General features: G+C 40.6%; 1 protein-coding gene across 1 annotated transcript in view; it reads right to left on the bottom strand.

Annotated features, from left to right (window-relative positions):
* The window catches only part of CNTN4 (contactin 4), a 132,972-nt gene extending 112,295 nt beyond the window's left edge, over positions 1-20,677 (bottom strand). The window contains exons 1-2 of the mRNA XM_009283546.1: positions 20,550-20,677; positions 19,306-19,481 (exon numbers count right to left, since the gene is read on the bottom strand). Of these exons, the coding sequence (XP_009281821.1) occupies positions 19,306-19,447 (142 nt within the window). The 5' untranslated portion in view covers positions 19,448-19,481; positions 20,550-20,677. The remainder of the gene's footprint in view (positions 1-19,305; positions 19,482-20,549) is intronic.
* Between the last annotated feature and the right edge of the window lie 1,764 nt (positions 20,678-22,441).

The following is a 22,441-nucleotide window of genomic DNA, read 5'->3' as shown; positions in this document are numbered from 1 at the left end:
AAACATTTTAGAGATTATACAGAATTCACTTTTCAGGCCTGAATCCTAAAAAAGCCATAAGCAGGTCTGCTTTGGAACACAGTATCAAATTATATATAATGGAAGATTCTTCATATCTCTATTTAGCTATTTATATCTTCCTCCACGTTGACAGAACTAATACATTATGTCATATGCATATACATACATATACACACACAAAACATTTTAGAGATTATACAGAATTCACTTTTCAGGCCTGAATCCTAAAAAAGCCGTAAGCAGGTCTGCTTTGGAACATAGGAGGGAAAAATTACATCCGCTCTGAGCCAGCCTGTTTAAGCCTACTTATACAGTGCTCTAGGGAATTCTTCCGTTAATCACAGGGGAGGGAATGGGAAGGGTCTTTCATTACTAATCATAAGGAACAGCCACCTGCTTGGTGACCCAGCAACTCTTGATGACGATAGTATGGAGAGAAAGTGCACGACTCAATAGTTTAAATGCAAATCTAGCCCTCTAACTTTATTTGCAAGGAAGAAATAACCTTATTTGTTGACAAAACAGACAGCTATATATTTATGACAAGGAAAGGATTGCTACCTGGAAAAGATGTCTCTGCTTGGATGAACAACTAGGAAATGATGGAAGAATAGTCATAATCAATTGGAGGCAGCAAACAAAGCAGAGCATTCATCACTATCGCTCGTAGTGCAAACTATCAAGGTTTGAAAGTCAACTGTCAATTCTGAAAAGTGTCATGCATGTGCTTAAAATCTTTCTCCGACTAAACTAACAAGGTTAAGATAATTATAAGAAAAGCTAATGTCTCATCGAACTGATGAGGCTGATTATGCTCGTGTGTTCTGAAATCCACACTTTGAGTCTATTTTTGCAATACCTAAAGAGTAACTTGAATTAACAGTAATATCATTAAGATTTTATTAATAAGAAACTTCATTTAAATACCACCTTGCAATCTTTCCCAAGAAATTAGGAACAATATTAGTGTTGTTGAACAGTTACAAAGCATACAGATTACTGATGTGCAGATTCGAGAGATTCTCTTCTGCTTTCACATGCTGTGCAAAGTGGACAAAAACCTTTCCTACAACTTCTGCCCAAATGGGTGCAGAATATTGCACTGAAATTTTGTACCACTGAATTCCCCATACATGGAGGTAAGACCACTTGCTAAACAGAAGTTGAACACGCTTGCGGAAAACCACCTCGCAGGAAGCTTGAATGCAGAAGTAGCACTCTAACACTTCTTTCCCCGTGTTTGTTATCTTCCTCCAAGGGAAACACAGCTGTCTAGTGCCCCTCTACCCCGAAGAGTAGGTAAGAAATTATTCTCTATACTTTTGACATTAAAAATCAATGGGACAGCAAAAGAAGAAGAAAAAAATAAACCTCACAACTGCAGAATGACTTTGAATTACAGCGTAAATGGCTCGGCTGTATGTGTCTCCCCTAACGAGAGCATTAAGTTCCACTTTGCCTTGCCCCCAAGCCCAAAGGCCCTGGCCAGCACATGAGGATTTTTGTTCTTATTTGCCAATAAAAAAACCCCAAACCCACAAAAACACCAGAAGACTTATTAAGCCAGCAAGCTCAATTATTTCTTGACACACTTACTGTTTTGGAAGAAGGTTTGAAGCAGAACTACCATACCTCCATGTTTCCCTTGACACCAGCTCTCTTTCCATTGGAAACTGCACCTGAGCAGACCTAGGTGACCTCGGAAATCTGACGTTTGCAGGTGTCCAGCTGCTGGACCTGCCACTCTGCCCGAGCGGATGACCCCCACGACACGGTATGGCTATTCAGCATGTGCTGCTACAGGACTGGACTCTACACATGTTTTTCTCACTGCGTCATATTTTACCTTTTTTTTTGTTTCCTACTCCTTCTTGTTATATTCTTCTGCACTTTACTGTTCATCCATTTCTCCTGCGTACATTGTCAATGAGATCACTGACTCCCGACACAAATACTTTTGCCCATATTTGGAAAAAAAACACCAACCCAACAAACAAAAATGCAACCCCCCCCAAGTTCTTGAAAAACAGCTGAGGATGTAGATTAAAAGAAAAGAGAACAATTTCAGATTTGGGAGGGAGGCAGTGAAAGCCTCGAACAGGTCACTACTTTCTCAAACAGAGATAATCTGTCGCAAGGAGATAATGCCATCTCTTCAAGTGTTTGCTAACCCAGTGGAGGACGTAAAAAACCCCAGTGGTATGAAGCTGAAGTCATGGAAACGGAGATGAGAAATTATACTTACTATGAGTGATGATGATCAGCTGCTGGAATAAACTACAACAGAGAGCAGTGGGTTCAGCATCCTTGATGCCTGGAGGTCAAGACCACCTTTCTAGAACATGTACAAACACTAACTATGCTTTCATCACACTTAAGCAGCCAGGTTCAGTTAGGGATAAACTGGCGGAAAATACGGACCGTGATAAACAGCAAGCCACGTTACAGGGCACTGCACTCATCTAGCCTTCAGATGCATGAAATACTGGGAAGGAGGAGGTCTGGGAGCCAGTGTGATAGTCTGGTGGCCTGATGCCCACTAACAGACCTGAGAGTGCCAAAGGTTTGCCTCCTGGGACCTGTCAACATAGTATGTAAGAAATCTGAAAATAATCACATGATGATTAATTAATTTAAGTACCCCACGGGGTACTAAATACCTTATAATAGAAGTAAAAGACACAGTCATTTAAGGAGTTAAGTTAAATGTTAGACATAGTGCAATGAGCATTGCTAAACAGAAGAGAGAGAACAAGATGAAGCAAAACAATGCCTGGAAGTTCATTAAGTTTTAGCATGCAGGCATCTTCGTGACTTAATTAAAGTTTTTAGGGTGTGAATTGCTTCAATTACAGTGATCTAAAAAGATCAAAAAAGATCTAAAAAGAAAGGACCTTTAATTTAAAAAAAAATATTTATACATGAAACAAACAAAACATGACCAGAATTGAGCACTGCTTATATGAATAGAAACTGCTTCTTGTTGGAGCCAGGATCCCCGCGTGTGCTTTTGGCGAAAATATGTCACCAACTCAGGGATTTGTGGTACTAGGCAGTACATGACCATGAAAAAATACTGTTTCTATTCATAGGATCAAAAAGGATAGCAGATGCAAGAAGGATGTAAACTTACCCTAACTAATCAAAGCAGCATACATCTGCACAAGAAATCCTAGGTCACTTGCACCAATGAATAACTCGCAGATCAGGCTTCTATTTCAAATGTGTGATTTCAAATAATCAAGATCAGATATTTGTATGACTGTTAAGAAAAGAATACACTTGCATATTAGTTTTTGGCCTATTTAACTTGGACATTCTCTATTTAGAAAGCAATTGTCAAAATTGCTTAAGAGAAACCACTGAGGAAGAAAATATTAATGCTTTCCAATTCTGGAGGTCAATGTCCTGCCAAAGCTTATTTGGAGCACACAATACTAAACCAGTGACTCCACTGAAAATAGAAAAGTATTGTATAAGCTCCAGTAACTCCAGCATCACATGAGGATGCGATTAGTAATGTTTTCAGTGCAAAGAGGAGAATATGACAGGGAGATTTAACGGGAATGCATACAGGTTATCATGATTAACACTGTTACCCAGACCTTATTTAATGAATGAGTAAGGATGCCATTTAAACTTCATCATCTCCACAGTATCAAATCTAAATCAGACTTAACAGACCCATGTGAGTATAAAGCTGTATGTATTTAACCTGTGAAAAATACACTGATTCATACCACTGACACCACTGTAACAGCGACTGCATGACTTTAGGAAAGTCATTTAAGTTCTGTGTCAAAGTTGCACATCTCTAAGGATGAGTACTTAAACTATGTGTCTCAAAAGAGACTTAATTAGCTAATATTTGCACAAAAACTTGACATCTGATGCTGAAATGCACTAGAGTGCAATACACTATTAGCATGTGCACACTAACGCCCACCCTTTAATATGAACTTGAATGTCTTTTCTTGCATTACTAGATTTTTCTGTAGCCTCCATTAAAACTCTGTCTTAACATTTAGTGACACAGCTTACGCAGGTACTGGTCAGTGATGCCAGTCTGATACAGATGCTTATTCCTCAAAAATGCTCAAAAGCCCAGAAGGTGCCAGCAGCTTTTTAGTTTGGGTAGGGTATTGCATTGAATGACCTCCTTCCAAAACCTCAAATGTGGTTTAATAAAAGCTTAATTAATCTGGAAGAATCCAAAGCCCCTTAAGACTGGGTAGTTTGTCTCAGTAAATAGCATATGGAAATTTAAATCAAAACCATATGGCTTTTCACAGTTACAATTATCCAACTTTGGCTAGAGTAATGAAAAATTTTCCCAAGTTTTACGTAAAAAAATCAGTTTTTATAGCAAAGAAGATTAAATTATAAGCAAAACAAAAGAGCTGTAGCCTTTTATCCTTTATTAGGACCTACTTGGGTTTGTACTTCATTTATGAAATTTGGTAATTCTTTTTCTAAGCGACCACTAGATAAGTCCTGGAAATCAAAATTTGCTCTTTAAAAGAAATATTTCACAGATGACATCGAAGTACGAGCAAGCAAGCAAGACCAGATCAGCTCACTTTCCTGCAAGCTCCCACTGGCGGGGGCAGTGTGATATTTGACCTCTGCCTTTTGTATTTATGTCCATTCTCATTTACAGCTCCACTGATTGTTCTATTGTTAAGACCTCTGCCCAAGCAGAGTGGTTACAGCATTTGTACACGAGGCCCACTTGGTTCCCTTTATCAGCTGCAACATGGAATTAACTCAGCTGCTGAACTCGGCATGCCCTGGAAACCAGACCGAAACAAGGAGGCTTCCCTCAGGAGGCTGCACGTCTCAGGTCATTGGTGATTTGATGGAGATATCCCTATTTTTTATGAGAGCTAAGCTCTGTTTTGCCTTTCTTTGTTTGCTGGAGGAGGGTTTCCACGGTTTGCTTTTTCCTTTTTTTTTTTTTTTTAAATGTGAAGCGTATTTTTAGAATCCAAATTCTGTAATTATGCCGGTTCTGAAATTAAGAGAGAACTCTCTATGCAAGAGGGCTATTTTAGAACTATTAAACAAAACAAAAAATATTATAGAAAATTATTAAAATAGTAAATGATTCAGATTGATGGTGACAGGTGTCTGCATGTCTTTTAGAAAGCCAATTTATGTGACTGTATCATGTAGAAGGAAGCACTGCTGTACACTGCCTTGAATGGCATACTGTCAAAAACTCATACACCATTAGTGAACCCTTTGTCATTACATTCAAGGGTTTTCTCCTAATGATTAGAAAAGCAGTGTCAATGCCAATTTTATCTATTATTCTTGTTTAACTGATATGAAACTATTTCTCTTTTTACTATATTCTAACAAAAACATACATACATCAATCACTTCTTTATACATCACTGAATTTTAATTTCCAAAAGAAAACATGACTAATATTCAGGCTTAGAGAAAAAAAAATGTTAGTGGCTTTTATGCTGCTATATTTTACTTAAAGCCTATCTCCAGAGACTTTTGTAAAACGAATTTGATAGCATGTCAGTGATATTCCTCTACTGAGTCGATGTTAATAGCAAGTAGCTACCAAAGCTAATACCTCTATCTGTGTGTCTATCTATATCTTCAAATGGATCATTATCCCTACAGAGCGAGCTATTCAATGAACCTTGGTAAAGGATGTATGTGCTTGAAGGAAAAACAAGGGATTGTAACACAGGACCCCGAGAATACAACCCAGGATAACTGCAAAGGCCTTGCTGGTGCAGCCGCAGGATGGAAACAGATGCCTCCAAGCTGTGAGCACAACCCGCAGCTCCTCCTCACCAACCCAGGACTGAGCAAAAGTGGGTTTGGGTGGAACACAGAGAACCACAAGCAAGAACACAACCTATATAAAACTTATATAGTAAAACTCAGACATAACAGAGGCAGGAATTGATAAGAGAGAACAGTTAATACAGCACTAGTAGCAAATGTATAAAAATATCCACAGTCAGGCCCAGCCAGGGGTAGGAAACCGCCCCCCCCCCTCGCGCTCTCCAAACAAAGCTACTCCAGAGGCAGGCAAGGGGCTGTAACTGCCTCCTCCTGGGAAGGCTGACACCACCCAGCTCATGCCCAGGAGGAGCACGGGAAGGGAAAAGGGCAGATGCTACCCACACATGCCAGACTGTGTGCATCATTGCACCTGTACAATTACTGGGAATTAGCAGTAACTGGATACTATGCACTCTAGCCTTAGTATCATTGTAACTGTACTAAAAATACGTCTTCCATTAGGTTACTAAGACTTCTGTTAGATCATCAACAAATCCTTAGATCAGGATTTTTAAAAAAGGGGGTTTTTAGCCCATATAAATTGCATGTGGTCTTTGGTTTGGCATTTCAACCTTGAGGCTTGGTTGTAATTTGGATACAAGAAACCTGAATGGTTAAAAATTATTTGGTAAGAATTGACCTTTACTACATATATTAAATGAACTTAGAAGCACCCATATGATAGGAAGTAAAGTAATGATATAGGTAAGGGGTAGTTACCCATTCATACATGTGAAACCCACAATCCATTTACATACACAGATACAGCCAAGAAATTAAAGTCAATTTTCAAGCATGACTTAAAGAGATTTACGGAGCATAATGGGGTTTGCCTTCTCATACCCCTTCTATAATTTTAAGATGATCCCAGCAATATAAGATCTAGAAAGATGTTTAAGGTCATATGCAGTCCTCGAATCAAAGTCAATGGGATATTTTTATTATTAAAGACCATATGACTTATCTCAAGGGTATTCTGAATAGGTTGGCAATGACACCTTGTCGAACAAAAAAAAAAGGGACCAGGGTTTGGCCAAGTCCTCCTGGTTCAGACTGAATAAAGAACCTTCTACCAAAAGATAGCTTGTATACCCTCTTCCAAATTGTTTTCACCACATTTGCACAACTCTCCACATACAACAGAGCATACTTTCATATCCTGGCCAAAATATACAACCAGATGGAGACAAAAGTCATTTGCATCGCTGCCCATGGAATAATATGACTTCATTGGCTACAGACTATAAACTATGCTAATTTGGCCCATAAAATAGTCTTGAAGATGAGATTCTAGTGCATCTCAATCAATTTCAGATTTTAGAGGACATTGGTTTGAAGAAATCATAGCCTGTCTATATGAAGGCAGGCTGAAAGCACTTTTAACTTATGACTAGCACCCACAAAAGCATTAAAGCTTTTTGCTCTCAAAACACTTGACAAGATTTGCCTCCTGATATTTATGGCTCTAATATCTCTAAACACTGTCTCTATAAAACCTGTGCCTGACTTTTTAAAAGCAGGGTTTTATGTCATCCCTTTAAAAAATATACAAAGATTAAGTTCTTCTGCCCATGTCTTTGCTGTTGTGTCAAGACTACACAGCGGGCTACGCAGCTTGGAATAAAACCCCCTTTGATATGGAGCTTAATAGAACTTTAGTTTAAGAGCTGGTGTTCTAATGAATAATTTTTAGAGTCACTGATTTCAGAAATAGTTTACAAGTCTGGGGATGAAAGCTTTCTAACTTGACCTTCAGAACAGAAATTTCACTGGGATTTCTACTTCACTGGGAAAAAAAAGAAGTTTGAGAGGTAAACATCTTGCCATTTCCCTACCCTGCCTCTCCTTTGGAAAATATTTTTGCTTGGACTTTATTACTGCAGGCATTAAACAACGTACTGCCTGTGCATCTTTACCAAGTGGCCAGGTCCAGTTTGGACTTCTAGACCTTTCCTTTCCCTGATCTTTCCTGCACAGAAACTGCTATTGTTCTCACAAGACGCAGAGGTTCTCGGATGAGCCTTTGCCATGGGGGTATCTGCAGCTGGAGGATTTTCACAGTGGGGTTTGCTCTGAAGGCTCAACTTAGCTACGCAATGAGAAGACATGCGTAGCTGGAGGAGTCGCAGGTTTGAACTCAAACCAGACGTTCTCAGAGGAGGCATGCTGCCTCCTGCCAGGGAAAAAGGCTCACAGCTCCTCCTGTCTGAGCCAGCAGCAAGCTGCAAATGGCCATGCTTGGGTTAGGAAAGGTCACTCACATCTCTGACCTATGTATCATCTTGGACTTCAACATCTCTATCTGGGTTCTCATATTGAGACTATGTTTAAATCTTGCCAAGTCTTTCTGACCACCATCTATAAAAGACAGACTGATTTGTCTACCCACATGGCTAAAATTCCTCCTCAGGCTTTTACCTTGCATCCCAAAGACTGCAACAGCTTTTCCTTGAGCGTTACCAATGCCGCTGGCCAACACGCAGCTGCAGGAGTCATGGATCCTTGCGCTTTGCTCAGACCACTTTCTCCTTCCTCTGTCACACCAAGCACGAGCTGCTTGTCCTCACCAGGATGGCTCTTCCTGGCACACTATATCCTCAGCACCTCGCTGGGATTTGATCCTTGCTTCAAAACAGGCAACAAGGCAGCCCCAGTGCTTTTTTTGTCTCCCTTCACGCCACTCATCCTACTGGGGAACAGGGGCTCTTAGCAGTATCTGCAAGGCACCCACTATTCTCTTCCCAAATCAAATCACTCTTTCTATGGTGTTACCAAAAAAAGAAAAAAATCCTCCTTGACTTTATGTTCCATTTCATAAAAGCTGCCTGTTTACTATCCTTTTATAGGAAATACTTCAAACGTTCATTTTGAAGTAACTCTCCTGCTTGAGACAAAATGCTGAGGACTCAGAAAATTTTTTTTATTACTTTAATCTGGAAAGTCTGGGCAGATATTTCCCCTTGGGTTGACTTGAATGGAGTTACTTCACTCTCAGAATTTTTTTATATTTTCCTAGCAAAACAATGTGTTATTTGCACACTTTCTTCCAGCACAGATAATTCTGCAATAGCCAGAAAGCAGTACTTCTATTGGCGGCAGGAGATACTGCACAGTCCTCTCTCACTTCATAGCCGAGCATTAACATTGCAGATGCCCCGTGCCTTCCCCACCAGAGCATGCTCTGCTGCACCTTCTTACTTTGTGCAGCTAAATGAATGCAAATTCAGACCCCAAATAATGTAAAATAACGTGACACAAGCTCGCTGAGCTAGAAGTTTCAAAGAACAATTTCCCTTTACTTGATAGAAACACAAACGAAAAAGACCCCACAAAGATTCTGGTCCTCAGAGGGTATCTGGCAGTTCAGGTTGCCTATGGAAACATACATTATTATGCTAGGCAGCACCACTTAAAGAGGAGGTATTTTTTCATTCTGTTCATCTCTCACGTCTAATGAATTATGAAATGGCAGTTACATTTGTTGCAGACAGGAAAACTAACATGGGACAAGTTTTGACAAACATATTTAAAGCTCTGCTGTCCTTTGCATGCCAACACTGACTCCCTGATTTTGCTTTCCAGAAGGAAAATAGGAAAGAAAAAATAAAACAGTGAAAAAGCAGCCACTAGCATAAAATTGTTCCGCATTGGCCTTACATCCCATCAACAGGAACAGAAATTTTCTTACAGAGTCCACCTCTGGCCTTTGGGTATGGTCTGCGCTTGACCAGGGGGTCCTGTAACTGCTATTTTCTATAAATTTAAAGACAATACTGATTTGCATTGATATAGAATTAGTAAGGATCAACCTAAGGATTATAATTATTTCTTCAAAATAGGTAAATGGCTTTATTTCATTTGACAGACGAGGGGATTTAGAGCCAAAAGGGGAGATGTTACAAGAAGCACCCTAATAACTGAGAAAATAACAAGTATCTCTTGATTCCTTGTCCTATTCTCTATCCACTGGACATAAAAGACCAGAAAAACAGTGATTACAATATGTCACGAAAACATATGCTTACGGCTCTTCAGACATCTGTGCCACTCTAGGATCAGTTTTTGCAACGTTTGGAAAAATTTGTAACAGGAAAGAACCCGGACCAAAAGAAGCCTTAGTTGCAACCACAGATGTTTACGTGGTTTGAGGCTCATCATGTATTGCCTGGACAGCAATGGTTCACAGACCTGACGTACCTCCAATGACTGTAATGGAGAGAGCGAGCAGGCAGAGACTACTTGTTACGGAAATGATGCCCAGAATTCACTCCTTCATGATAGATGAGTGGCAACCACGGATGCGTATGTGAAAAGATGAGCAAGCACTACTGCATGGGGACACAGCATACCTCTACCTTGGCTGCTTATGACTGTATTGCAGACAAAGTCTCTATGGGATTGCTCATCAAAATTCCAAGATATTACATTTGAAGGAACTATCCTTATGAACTCTAATTATTATCCGTAAGTCAAGAGAGAAAGATTTCTTTTAAATTTATGAGTTTTCAGTTGGTCATATCCCATTTTGTCTTTTCAAAAAAGTATGGTTCAATCTCGCTGAATAACCGAGTTCCCTGAAGGGTCACTGCACTCTCGAGGATACTGCTTTATATTGGCATCTGCATTTCCAGGCTATTCCCATTTATTGCCAAAATAATAACTTGAATTTGCAGTTTATTCTCCTCTCCTATTTATGCACCCTTCTAGCTCTCATCAGAATAAGCCAACTGGACGTCAGTGATTTGTAGAGGTAAGACTGTACTCAATGAAGGTAGCTGGGCTCTATTCTGAAGCTATGCCAAAATGAAACTCTAATATCATCTACACTGCTATTGAACTGTTCCTATCCTCGGCTTTGATTTAAGAAAAAATGCTCAGAAAAATATTCTGTAAATACAGTCACAGTCAGAGGATTAATACTACTGCTAAGGACACATCAATATTTACAGAATACTACTATTTTCATTCTCCCTTTTAGCCTTCAATAGACATCAAATGATGTGCACTGATTCTCTAATAATCTAGTGGTAAGCAGCCAAATGGGCCACCAAAAGTAACTACCTTGCTGATAATACAGACAAGTTGCAAAGGATTCAAGAGTGAGAGAGAGAACAGGAAATTTTGCTGATAAATAGCATGGCATCAGATCCTGCACAAAGCTACAGGGAAAATAGGGAAAGAAAGACAAAGTCTTGCTCTCTCCTTAGCTTACTGTGGGAGATGTACACTGTTTTAAGACCTATGCATTGAGCATATAAAAAGAAGGGTGGTATTAAGTTGACAGGTGAGATGTCAAAGTGACTGACTAAGCCTAAGGTCAGAAGATCTTCAAAGGTTGAGAGATCTACTCTATTTCAAAGTGAAATTGTCCCAAATACCTGGGCTCAGAACCTGAATACTTACTGCTTCATTCAGAATGTCAGAGAAAACAAGAAATCTCTCTTTTTATTTCCTTCCAGGTCCAGTTGGAGTTTTCCATAGCATCCTGACATGATTTAGCACAAAGATAATTTTCTCAAGACTATAAAGAACTTCACATAACAGCAGAGCTTTTTGCAAGGAAAGCTTACATCACTGGACCTCGGCACACTGGGGCCAAATTGGTCCATTTAAGCCTTGATTTTAAACAAACAGCTACATCTGCATTTAGTTCTTAAAGATCCAGCCACTAGATTAAAAAAAATAGATATTTTGAATATGTTATTTTACATATTAGAGACAAAATTAATAAATACAGAGAGAGACAGGAAAAAACTGTCAAGCCTGTGCCTTGCTGTTCCCTAAATTTCTAAACCACAAGAGAAACTGTGGCGCTGTGACCGACCTGTGATCTTAAGCTCATTGCGGTGCGATGCCCAGAGATGCTGGCGGCAGCTCTCCTGCCCGGCACAGCAGCTCCTGGCCACAGTCCTCTGACACCTCCCCGTGCAAAGCTCCCTGCTCTCAGCACTATTTCTGCGTGATGTAAACTGAAATACACTTCCTAAATAACACTGCAGGCTTACAAGACTACTTGCTTTGAGAGAAGGTGCACTGATTATTTACAAATGCCCTGCCACTGCTTTAAGTAATAAAGTATTCATCTTATTTATAACCTCTGGGTGGAAACAAAGCAGGTATAAATCCTATGTTTCTGTTCCAAGTTAAGGGTCTTTCTATCACAGATGAAAGTAAAGTAGGTTATATATCTATCCTCTCCTACATACTCCCCGTTGGTCCTATTCATCAATAAAAAAAAGAAAAAAGAAGAGCTTATGTGAGGCTTAGCCTAGTTTTCCGCCCATCAGAGACTGCATGGCAAAGGTGCAGAGGTTGTGAAATGGTTCTCTAACACTGACAACTGCACTTTGCACAGCTGAGTTAAGATTTTAGAGGCTCTGAAAGGCTTCAAAGGGAAAAAATGAACAGCAAAAGAGTTTTTGGGGTGTCTATGGGAAAGCAGGCCACGTAAAGAAAACCACTTCCTGAAGATATAAGAAAAATTAAGAAAATTAAATTATTTAAGGCAGATTCATGGCCCTGGGTGTAAGCAAACTCCAGTTGCTGGTTGGGGGTGTTATCGCTGAATCGTGACCGTACGTGTGGGAGGCAGCGTGCTGATGAAAATGCCAGGAAAAAGTGAATTAACCTATGGGAAGAGCTGCAGATTTGAAGTCCAGGCTCTAAAAAAGCAGAAGGGGTATACAAGCAAGAAATAGCCGAGCATGGTATTTTAATATTGGGGTGAAAACCAGCCTTGGAGCACAGGCACACACATCCTGTGGCGGTGGCTGCAGGCAGGGGCTGATGTGTGCAGGCAGGCATGGGTGCTTCCCCCATCTTAGTGCAGGTGGGCAGCTCCCACCCAGGATGCTAAAGACTCCCACCCCATGTACCTGGCAGGGGCTTTCCACAAGTGCTCTCACAGAGAACCAGAAAAAGGAAGGAGGCAGGAAAACATGCTGAACTGGGTTTCTGCCCTTCACAAGCAGAAAATCCTTAAAAAAATAAACTTCCTGAAGAGGATGAGCATGGGCGACCGATGGATTGCTGAGGGACGAGCAGAGCCACGCACACCCACTGTCCCAGCTGCAGTCCGACTCCGGAAAAAAACAACCCAAACCCTCCATCTCCTTAATTTTCAGGAGGTTTAAAGCACATTATCTTTTCTCAACACTCAGACGTTAGTAATCACTGCGGAAATGATTTAATTTGCGTGCCGAATGCCTCATTCAGCCGAGCGGCAGTGCATTGCTTCATTGATCAATCAATGCGATTGTTGTTGCGCTTGTTTGTTTAGGCAAGGCAAGGCAGATACTTTGGCGGTTTTCTGAAAATGTTTTCATTATTAATTGTTCTTGAAAGAATTACTTCATTGATCATTTAATCTCCAAAAAGAAAATGAATGCACTTCAGGGCAATAAGAGGGTACAACAGTAAAGAATTTGAGCAGCAATTATAATTTGTTTCTTAGCAACTAATAGCAAAAATTATGGGATTTGCTCGGGTACAAGATATAACAGGAATCACTCCAGCAATGGGAATATTGAAAAAAATCATTTTCAGTATAATGTTGGGAGTAATTTTCTTTTTCTACCATCACAGTGAAACTATTTTGGGATGGTAGGTCAAAGCCCCAAAGTATTCTCATTACAACAGCATTATTACTGTATTTTCTGCTACCATTTGCACCGCACAGTGCTGAGTCCTAGCTGCTAATTCATGCGTAACAATTATTTCACAGAAACCCTTCTATAAAACAAATTCCTTTAATAAAGTGTGGGGGGGAAACAGTTTTCAGAACAACAGTGTGATTCCCTGCAGTTAGCAGTATGTTCACAGTAACAAAGAAGAAAATTAAGAGTTTCTATAAATGAACAATCCAACGGAAAATATACAAAAGGTAAGGCTGAGGCTGCTGCCCCGGTTCACAGCGGAGGGAAGCCCACCTGCAAACCCTGCCCTCCAGGCACGGTTTAATCTTCAAACGCAGTAAAACAGTTCAGGCTAAATTCCACACACAAAATATGCCACTGCACTTGACTGGGGCTGTCTGCAGGAGGAGGAGACCTTTCCCCTTTCATTTCATCTCATCTGCGCACAGCCCGGGGCTCCCAGGGGCAGCACAGCAATGGTTTGCTGCTGCTGCTGCTCCAGCATCCTCTGAAGACGCCCCCCTTCAGCCCCGTCGTCCCCTCTCCTGGGGCCTCATGTCTGTTCTAAAAATTGGTGCCTCAGCCCCCTGGACATCTCAATATCATTTTTGCCAACTGCAGAAAATATCCATAGCATTAGCACGGACCTGTTAAATTACATATTCAAAGGAAACTCCTTCATAGAAATCTGCTACAGGTTGGAAAGGCACCGATTTCAGAGAAACTTCTCTGTGCAGAGTGGGAGGAAGGACACCAACCATCCTCTCAGTGTGGCGGTGCGACAATGTGCAAAACCCCCTGAAAAGTAGATCCCATTTATCTAACAGCTCATGTTTCACAGACATCACTTTCAGGCAGTTTTTACAACAACGGGGGGCAAAACAATGGTATAACTGAAAAACTGCACCAATTTGAACTTGATTTTCCTCTTTAGATACTCATTTCACAATCAATAGCATGTGACAAAGATAGGTACTAATAAGAAAGGCAACAGCTACCGCATGGCTACCCATCCACTCTCTGGAGGGTTTATTTTTAAACCAGCATTACTGCAGGTAGCACTGTCTTTGTGTATTTTCAGGTTAAACTGCAAATCCTGCTGAGGAGTTTAGGGCCAAACTGAGTATAGTTATCACAGCAGGGAAAGGTTATTTCATCTCCAGCATTGGAGATGGCTTCACGGGAGAAGACGGGAGTCATCTGCCAGGAGAGCAGAGTGGAGCCTTGTCCCCGTCCTGGTGATGCATTAGCCGCCACAGATGGAGGCAGCGATGGAGCAGACACAGTCTGGAGTCCCCTGGGGTGGGGGGCACAGGGGTGTCCGCCAGATTGACCCTCTGCACTGCTCCTGGAGACGTGCAAAAATGTCTGGCTTCAAAGCTTTGGTGGTAAAAAACAAACTGCGTCCTCAGCAAGGTAAAATAAATATAAAAATTAATCTCTAATTAGAGATGTTATTCTATAGGTGCTCATAAATCAACTGAAAGGTAAACTAATAATTGTCATTCTCTTTGCTGGTGAGAGTCCTATTTGCTCATCCCACTCTACCAACGGGATTGTAAAAGAACAGAACTGGACATCACTTAGCAAAGAATTACAAACAGAAGGGGAAACCTTACTTAGTCTTTTTATTCCTGAACTAATTTCCACCAGCATTGCTCATTTTGAACAGTTTTGACAAGCCGGCCCTTTTCTTCGTTACCAGCCTTTGGTTAAGCAACAGCAAACCCAAAGACAGTAGATGAGCCACAAGTCACATGAAAGCTGGCACTCTCCATGGTCACCCAGACATGGTGACAGACTGGGGGCTTCTGCAATGACATTTCTGGTGGGAAGCCACTGGGACTCAGCTGCCCAAAAGCACAATCCTTTGGACATCTACCACGCTTAACAATCAACAGAAGAGGAGGAGGAATATATTTGAAAGCCCTTGGGTCATTACCTGCACAGGGCAAGGAGTACAAGCATAGTCCAGATGATCAGTAGTAGCTGCTAGCAAGTAAGGTTAGCACTAGCAGAGGCCACTAAAATAAGTGAAACTAAATCTTAATACAGAGTCCTCCAAATACACACTCCTGAGAAGGGTCTCCAAATGTTGTGCAGAACAGGCTGGCGAGCTTCTCTAAGGAAGGGCATCGACACTGCCTCGCACTGGGGACAGACAAGCTCTTGAAGCCTTTCCCGGGACTCAACTTCGCGATTTTATGCCTATGGAGATATGAGTATAAATGCAACTTTCAGCACCTGTGTGCACTAATGTTCCATTTTGTAAATTATGTCACAGTCAGTAGAAATAATTTGGCAAGGACGCTCATTAAAAGCATATCCTGCTCACGGCGTACCGCTCTGCACTGAGCTGTACTGCTCTCCTGCCCGCAGCCAAGAGCTGCGCAGCACCTTCGAGTCATGCCAAAGAGAACGGGAGCTGAGCAGGCGGAACAACTTGCAAATTCATCACTTTCTGAGGGGTATGGTCCAACTCTGGTGCCACTAAAAATCAATACGAGTTTTATCTTCGACTTAAACGGAAGCAGGATCCAGGCCATAGTAAACAGCTTTAATCACATGTCTGAATGGGTGGGGTACACCTCTGAACTGCAGCATCAGAGCTGCACCTCTTTCCAGGCATAAATTCTTATTGATTTCAGCATTATTTCTGAACTGAAACTACGGTACAGTGAATAAAATTGTCAAGCTAAGCCCCATCCCCTAAAATAAAAAGCACATAATTTAATCTAGTTCAGCTGTGTTTTCATACATCATTTTGGAAAAGCCATTATTAGAATCCATACTCAAGAGTTTAAAGCTTTTTATATTTTCTGAGAGCCTGTACTGCTATAAGCACAGGGTTTAAGGTATCAATAATCCAGATTCTGTTATTGTGGCAAAGCAGATTCCTCACTTTCCAAAAATATGTTCGATTTCAAAGACAACTAGCATTGGCGGGGGAGGAAAAAAAAAAAGAGAACAAATTTGAAATGTAAATGACATATCACAAAGAAAGTAGTGGGGGAAAATATTAGCACTTTTATCGTAATGAGTTTGTAACCTAAATACATATTTCAAGGATTAAATTGCTGACCCTCTCTGACCTCCACAGGAGGTTGAATAGCTAGATCGCAGTTTAATCTTCAGTGAAAATGCTAGAGAAGAATAATACAGCCCTTGAAGAACGAATGAACATATATTAATGATGCCCCAGGATTCAGAATTTAACCCTTAAGAGGAGGAAAAAAAAAACCCCAACTCAAACCCCCAGACATTAGTCTCAAAAGACTCAGCAATCACTTTCCTCAGAAATAAAGATGAGATAACGCAAAAATCACACAACACACCGATCAGGATGGAAAATAAGGGATTGCTCGGACAAAGGGGGAAGCTACGGACAGGTTAAGCAGGACAGTCCTGAGCTTCTAACCAAATGGCTTTCCACAGTTAAATCATTACATGTGACATAGCGGGGCGTAAGAGACCAAGCTGAAGCGTTGGAGCTGGATCAGAGACTGCATGTGCTATCTAGGGGCCAGATGGAGGTGTAAATTCAAGGAAAATAACTTGATAAAAGGGAAAAACCCTGAGAGAGCAACTGAGAGCAAGCAGGCTTGAGAGCTCTCAGGTGGCTATGTCTTCCCCATACAGTGCTTTAGGTTATTCCACTACAGAAGGCCATTCAAAAATGATCACGTTTGGAATCAAACCACATATAGGCAAGTAGTTATATTAAGAAGTGCTACTGCATCCACACGTCTTGGACGTCAAGGCTGAAAAACACACATTACTAATACAGATGCCCATTTTTATTCGTTTTTAGAGGCAGAGCTTTTGCAATAAACTTAAACCACTTAAGTATTTCATAATTCAGCTAATTCAGGTTGCAAGCCCTTTGATTATACAATACAAAATGACTTACTGTTTTGTGGAAGCACAGAGCCTACCTTGATAAATGCTGATTTTATTTAATCCAAATGTTTCTAATCTGATTATGCTGTTTTAGCAATCTAAAATAAATTTTAGGAATCAAAAATAATACATTTATTCAAGTTCGTCATCATTTTTTAACTGGAAAAGAACAAGCTTTCTTTTTTAATTCAATCTTCTTAATTAAGAATCAGTCAAACTAAATTTGTATGTGGTCAACTAGAAAACTTGAAAGATTTTTGCCAGATGTATCATTCATTGAGACAGATAAATTAATCAGAAATTTAATAAACACTCTGTATCTGAAGCAAAGATAAAATGTTAAAGGTTTCTTATTTTTTGTGCAGAATTCTCTGCATTTGCAAGCTCTTGGTTAATAAGTGCCTAACAATTTAAACAAGCAAGGAAGTTGATGTATTTCTGCTCAAGTAGCCCATGGCTACTGCACTTGCCAGCATCAGGATCCTCCCTCCTAGTCCCACATTCTAAACTTTGAAGCCTAGGACCAACATGTAAGGAGCTGCAACCTGGTACTCGGCATGTCCTTAAACAACTGACTTCAGCAAACAGTACGACCCCAGCCACGGGGGTGTTGAAGTGCTTTGCTCTGAATAATGACGCTTCCCAGGCTCACCCTGATAGCTAGCAGAAGGCCACAATTTGTAGGACAGAGCCTGCTGTGAAACACGTGGTCTCCAGAGAAGCAGACCAACGCAATATTTATGAAGCGATTGCCTTGACATACTGAAATCTGGAGTGATGAGATTGGTCTTGAGGAAGCTGTTCATTACCCATCCGGAGTGAAAACGCAGCTTCAGTCACAGAAAAACACAAGCAGGTCATAAGCAAATGGATAATATATTGTAAACTATACGGGGAGACAGAGGACTTGCCTTTACTCACAGTAATATTTCTCATTACAAATCACCTCTCTATATTGTGTGAACTTGGCATTTATTGGCATTTTTATTTTTGTAGCTGGAGCACATCTGAAATAGTCTAGTCTAGTCTATTCTATCAGCTTCTCTTACCAGTCGGTCAAAAGCATCTTTCATTAAGCTCTACTGAAAGCCCAGCTCACCATCACTGATAGCTTCATGTCTGGGAATGGATTGCCTTGAACTCCTGCACGCGCGTGCAAGGATATTTCACAGTAGGTCCTGCTGTAATTACTAAACTGCTATGTACACCCCTCCCAGGACAACGGCACAGAGAAATCAGAGAGATGATAGATGAATAAGCCCATGTATCTATTCTCTGCCTTTACCTTCATAACTACATGAGAAAAAAGATGACTCGTGGTCCTGCATTATCATTTGCCCACTCTTACAGACTTTATCCTGTACCTCAAAACGGCTTTTTGTAATTTCATATAATGCTAATTCACATCAAGACCTGTCTTTTGTTATCCTTAGCTTTCGACAAGAAGCTGCAACTCTGAATTTAACCCAAAATAAATATGAAGCAGACCATTTTCCCTTTTACACAGAGTTACAAAATATTACCCACACCTGAAAGTATTTGTACCTAAGTACTGAAACATAGGACTTGTGAAAACTGTCACTGTGAATTTATTCCTTATAAAGAGTATGCTCCTTCAAATATTTTGAAGCTTTAATTCTCCAAGGAAAGGAAAAATCAATGGTGAGATCCCATCTGCCAGATACTTTCCTAGGTGGCCTCTTTCTCAAGAAATAAGACATTTTACCCTGGATACTACATATAATTTTACCTAAATAATCATAAACCAAGGCACCTATTCCTCATTCACATTTCCCCTCTAAATCCAGGTGTTTTCTCTACTCCATGAACAGCTCACAGAGTACTACATAACGCAGTAGAAAAGGTTATTACAGTAGGCATTGGTGTCTCAGCTTTTCTAGCATGCTGAAGGAACGGAGGCTGCATTGTTACTTACAAGCAAATTGAAGCTTTGCTTCTCTGCTGACAATCGTTCCAAACGGGTTTGTTGCTACACACTGATATGTTCCAGTATCTTGGGTTTTATTGGGATTATTGATCAACAGGTTGCCTTCCACCACGCTGTAACGGTAATCCATACCGATGTCAATACTGGTTCCATTTAACTTCCACCTATAGCACAAAATGCCAAAGTTAAATTCTGCTAATATTAATGGATACTCTTGGGTATTCGAAAATACAACATGTAGTAAATAAAGAAAGATTTAAAACATCTTTGACTACTTATTAAAAAAAAAAAAGCATAAAAATGCAAATTTCCTGCACAGTATTGAAATATTCCAGTATTTAACTGAAAGAGCATAATCCTTGACATATATTTCAGTTTCAGATATGATTAATGCTTCTGTAGTTGCTAGTCCTGCTGCTCTTTGGAATGAATCATTTTGCAAGGGGAAGTCCCAGAAACAGGATCCTTAAACCATCCAATTCCACCGAGGTTTCTTCTCTTCTCCTGACTTACTGGCTGTTTGCTTTTAAATTTAAGAAAATTCACTCGCAGTAGATGTTGTCACAAAATGGGGCACTGAGAAATTCCAACAGCATGTTGCCCCAGTTACAGCAACCCTCAACCCCACCATCCCTGGATGGAGCACGTGAGGAAGCCACAGCCGCGTAGCAGCTCCCTTTACCAGCACTTGCAGAGAAACAATTTGAGTATGTTTGCACTAGAGAATCAACACAGTTTATTGCCTTAAATAGTTGGTTGTGTCAGAAGACAGCACAGTGGCTGAGGTCTGATGACTGTAATCGGTTTCAGAGTGGCATTTACTTTGGTGAACAAAATGAGAAAGGCACTAAAGGAAAAAAACCAGCAGCCTAAATGATTTACAGCAGCAGCATCACCACGTAGTATAGCATCTTTTTTCTAAGGATCTCAAAGCAGTTACTAAAGCTGAAAATAATTCAGAGCTTTGTCCACGTTTGTGGAAAAGGATGGGTAATCTGGGAGCCAAGACTACTTACAATCCCTTCATAACCTTTTTGAACTCTTGTCCAAATTTTGCAGTTGTGTTGCAATATGGACTGATTTCCTGACGCCTGTTTTTTGTTATCAGCATTGTGGTAGACTCCAGGGGCATCACTGAGTTACACCACGGGATGCACACAGGAGAGAGGCTCTTGGGGGATACTGCTGTAGCGTGGAGATTGTGGTAAAGAATAGTTAAACATTCAACAAACCCAATGGTTGGTCTGGGATTTCCTTTTACTTCGCAGCTCAGCTTCACTTTCTTTTCCTCTGAATCCAAGGGGAAGATCACGCTGTTGGGCTCCTGAAGGAAAACTGGCCCGTGCAGAGTGCTGTCATCTGTGTTAAACAGAGGAAAAATGTGACAGATACTTGATGGAATCTCCACGTACCCAGTGTTAAAATATAAAATAGTATCTTAGCAGCAAAAGGCCGTGTATGATTCACCCTAAAAAAGATGTGATAATAAGACTTTTTTTTTTTTAGAACAGCCAGATTTTTTTCCAAAAGCCACTGAACCTCACATGGAGTCAACATTCAGGAAAACATTTGTGCACTAAATAGAGTACAGACTGCAACTTTATCCAAAGTTCAAACGAAGGGGAACAGGCATATCCTATTGTGACAGCACAGCTCATTTCAAATCAGAATGCTTAGTTTAACTTTTAAACACTGAAATATTTTCTCTGCAAATTAAAAAACCTCATTATTAAATACAGCTACAGAAAGTAAGGACTTTCTGTCTTTTAGCTGAATGGAAGGAGCCTTGCTTGAACATTTTCTGATCATGTTCTGCTGGGCAAAGGGCAACTGTACGAGCCATCAGGGTGCTGCTGCTGATACCTGCGGCTCCCTTGCTGCCGAGGGCAGGGACTCGCAGGGACGTGAGCACAGACGTCACTTTGGCCAGGCAGCTACGCTGCCGTCTAGTCTGCTGCCAGAAGTCCATCTTGATGGACATGCAGGAAATTTGTGGGTATAGGAGGTCATAGGAGAATGAATAAATAAAATATAAAGATGATGGTATTTACAAAAAAGTAAGAAAGAAAGGAATGAACAGAAGACGATGCATCTTCTCACTGGGAGGAGGGTGAGAATGAATGTGAATAGCCCTCATATCCCCCGACATTGGGAAATCAGCTGGATTTATCAGAGACAGAACAATAGCTCTTTACTCCAGGGAGAAAATTCTGTCATCTCCACAGAAGGATTTCAGAGAGACTTTGCCAGGAAGATTATAATGGAGCAACCTCTCCCCCGTGTCTCCTCCTTCAGGCACCACCACAAAAGAGAATGCACTAAGCATACAGTTGTATCAGTTGTATTTATCTTTATTTTTAATTATATGTTAACGATATCTGACCAAGGCTCATCTATTATTCAAAACACATTTCACGTAATTTCTAGCTTTAAATTATACCTGTGTGCAACTTACTGTTGCTGGCAGAAAAAGATCGTAATAACCACAAAGCATACAGGGCTAGATTATGATATCCTGACTTGTTTCTGAGACCTAGGGCTGTGTCACTCCTTAAACAGTCTCATTCACTGTAAGAAAGAATATTACAATCTGGCCCATAAAGATTATAGCTCTGAATACTATATTAATGGATTTGAAAATAAAAGAATTAAAATACATTTTAATTTATCCAGTTTTCTAATTGTAAAATACAGAAGCTGGCCTCGTGCTCAGGTCCTGTTAAGAGTTGCTTCAAGTCCCATAAGCAAGGAGCCTGATCGTGCTGGGACAGGCACAAGCCAGACCATCCCAGGTAATCCAGTTAGCGAACTGTGCTGACTCAGGTACATGTTGCATCGGCTGTGTCATCTGCCTCACACCCCATCAAAGGACTCAAGTCACGCTACAGTGTCACTTGCTGTTATTTCAATTATGGTGTGTCAATTTATATCATATCACATCACGCTAACGGTCAGATTCTTGGTCCTCCTCCCATCACAAGAAAATATACCTTGCATTAAAAAGTAGATAGCTCACCTACTTGAGTTGGGAAACAGACACACAAACAAATCTAAGGGTCCAAATGTGTCCCCATACATCCAGGGCATCACTTGGCTGCAGGATCAGGGCCCAAACCGTTATGGT

The sequence above is a fragment of the Aptenodytes forsteri genome, unplaced genomic scaffold (assembly GCF_000699145.1).
Source record: "Aptenodytes forsteri isolate BGI_AS27 unplaced genomic scaffold, ASM69914v1 Scaffold267, whole genome shotgun sequence".
In the NCBI taxonomy this organism is placed as follows: Eukaryota; Metazoa; Chordata; class Aves; order Sphenisciformes; family Spheniscidae; genus Aptenodytes; species Aptenodytes forsteri.
This window is presented reverse-complemented; position numbering and strand designations above follow the sequence as displayed.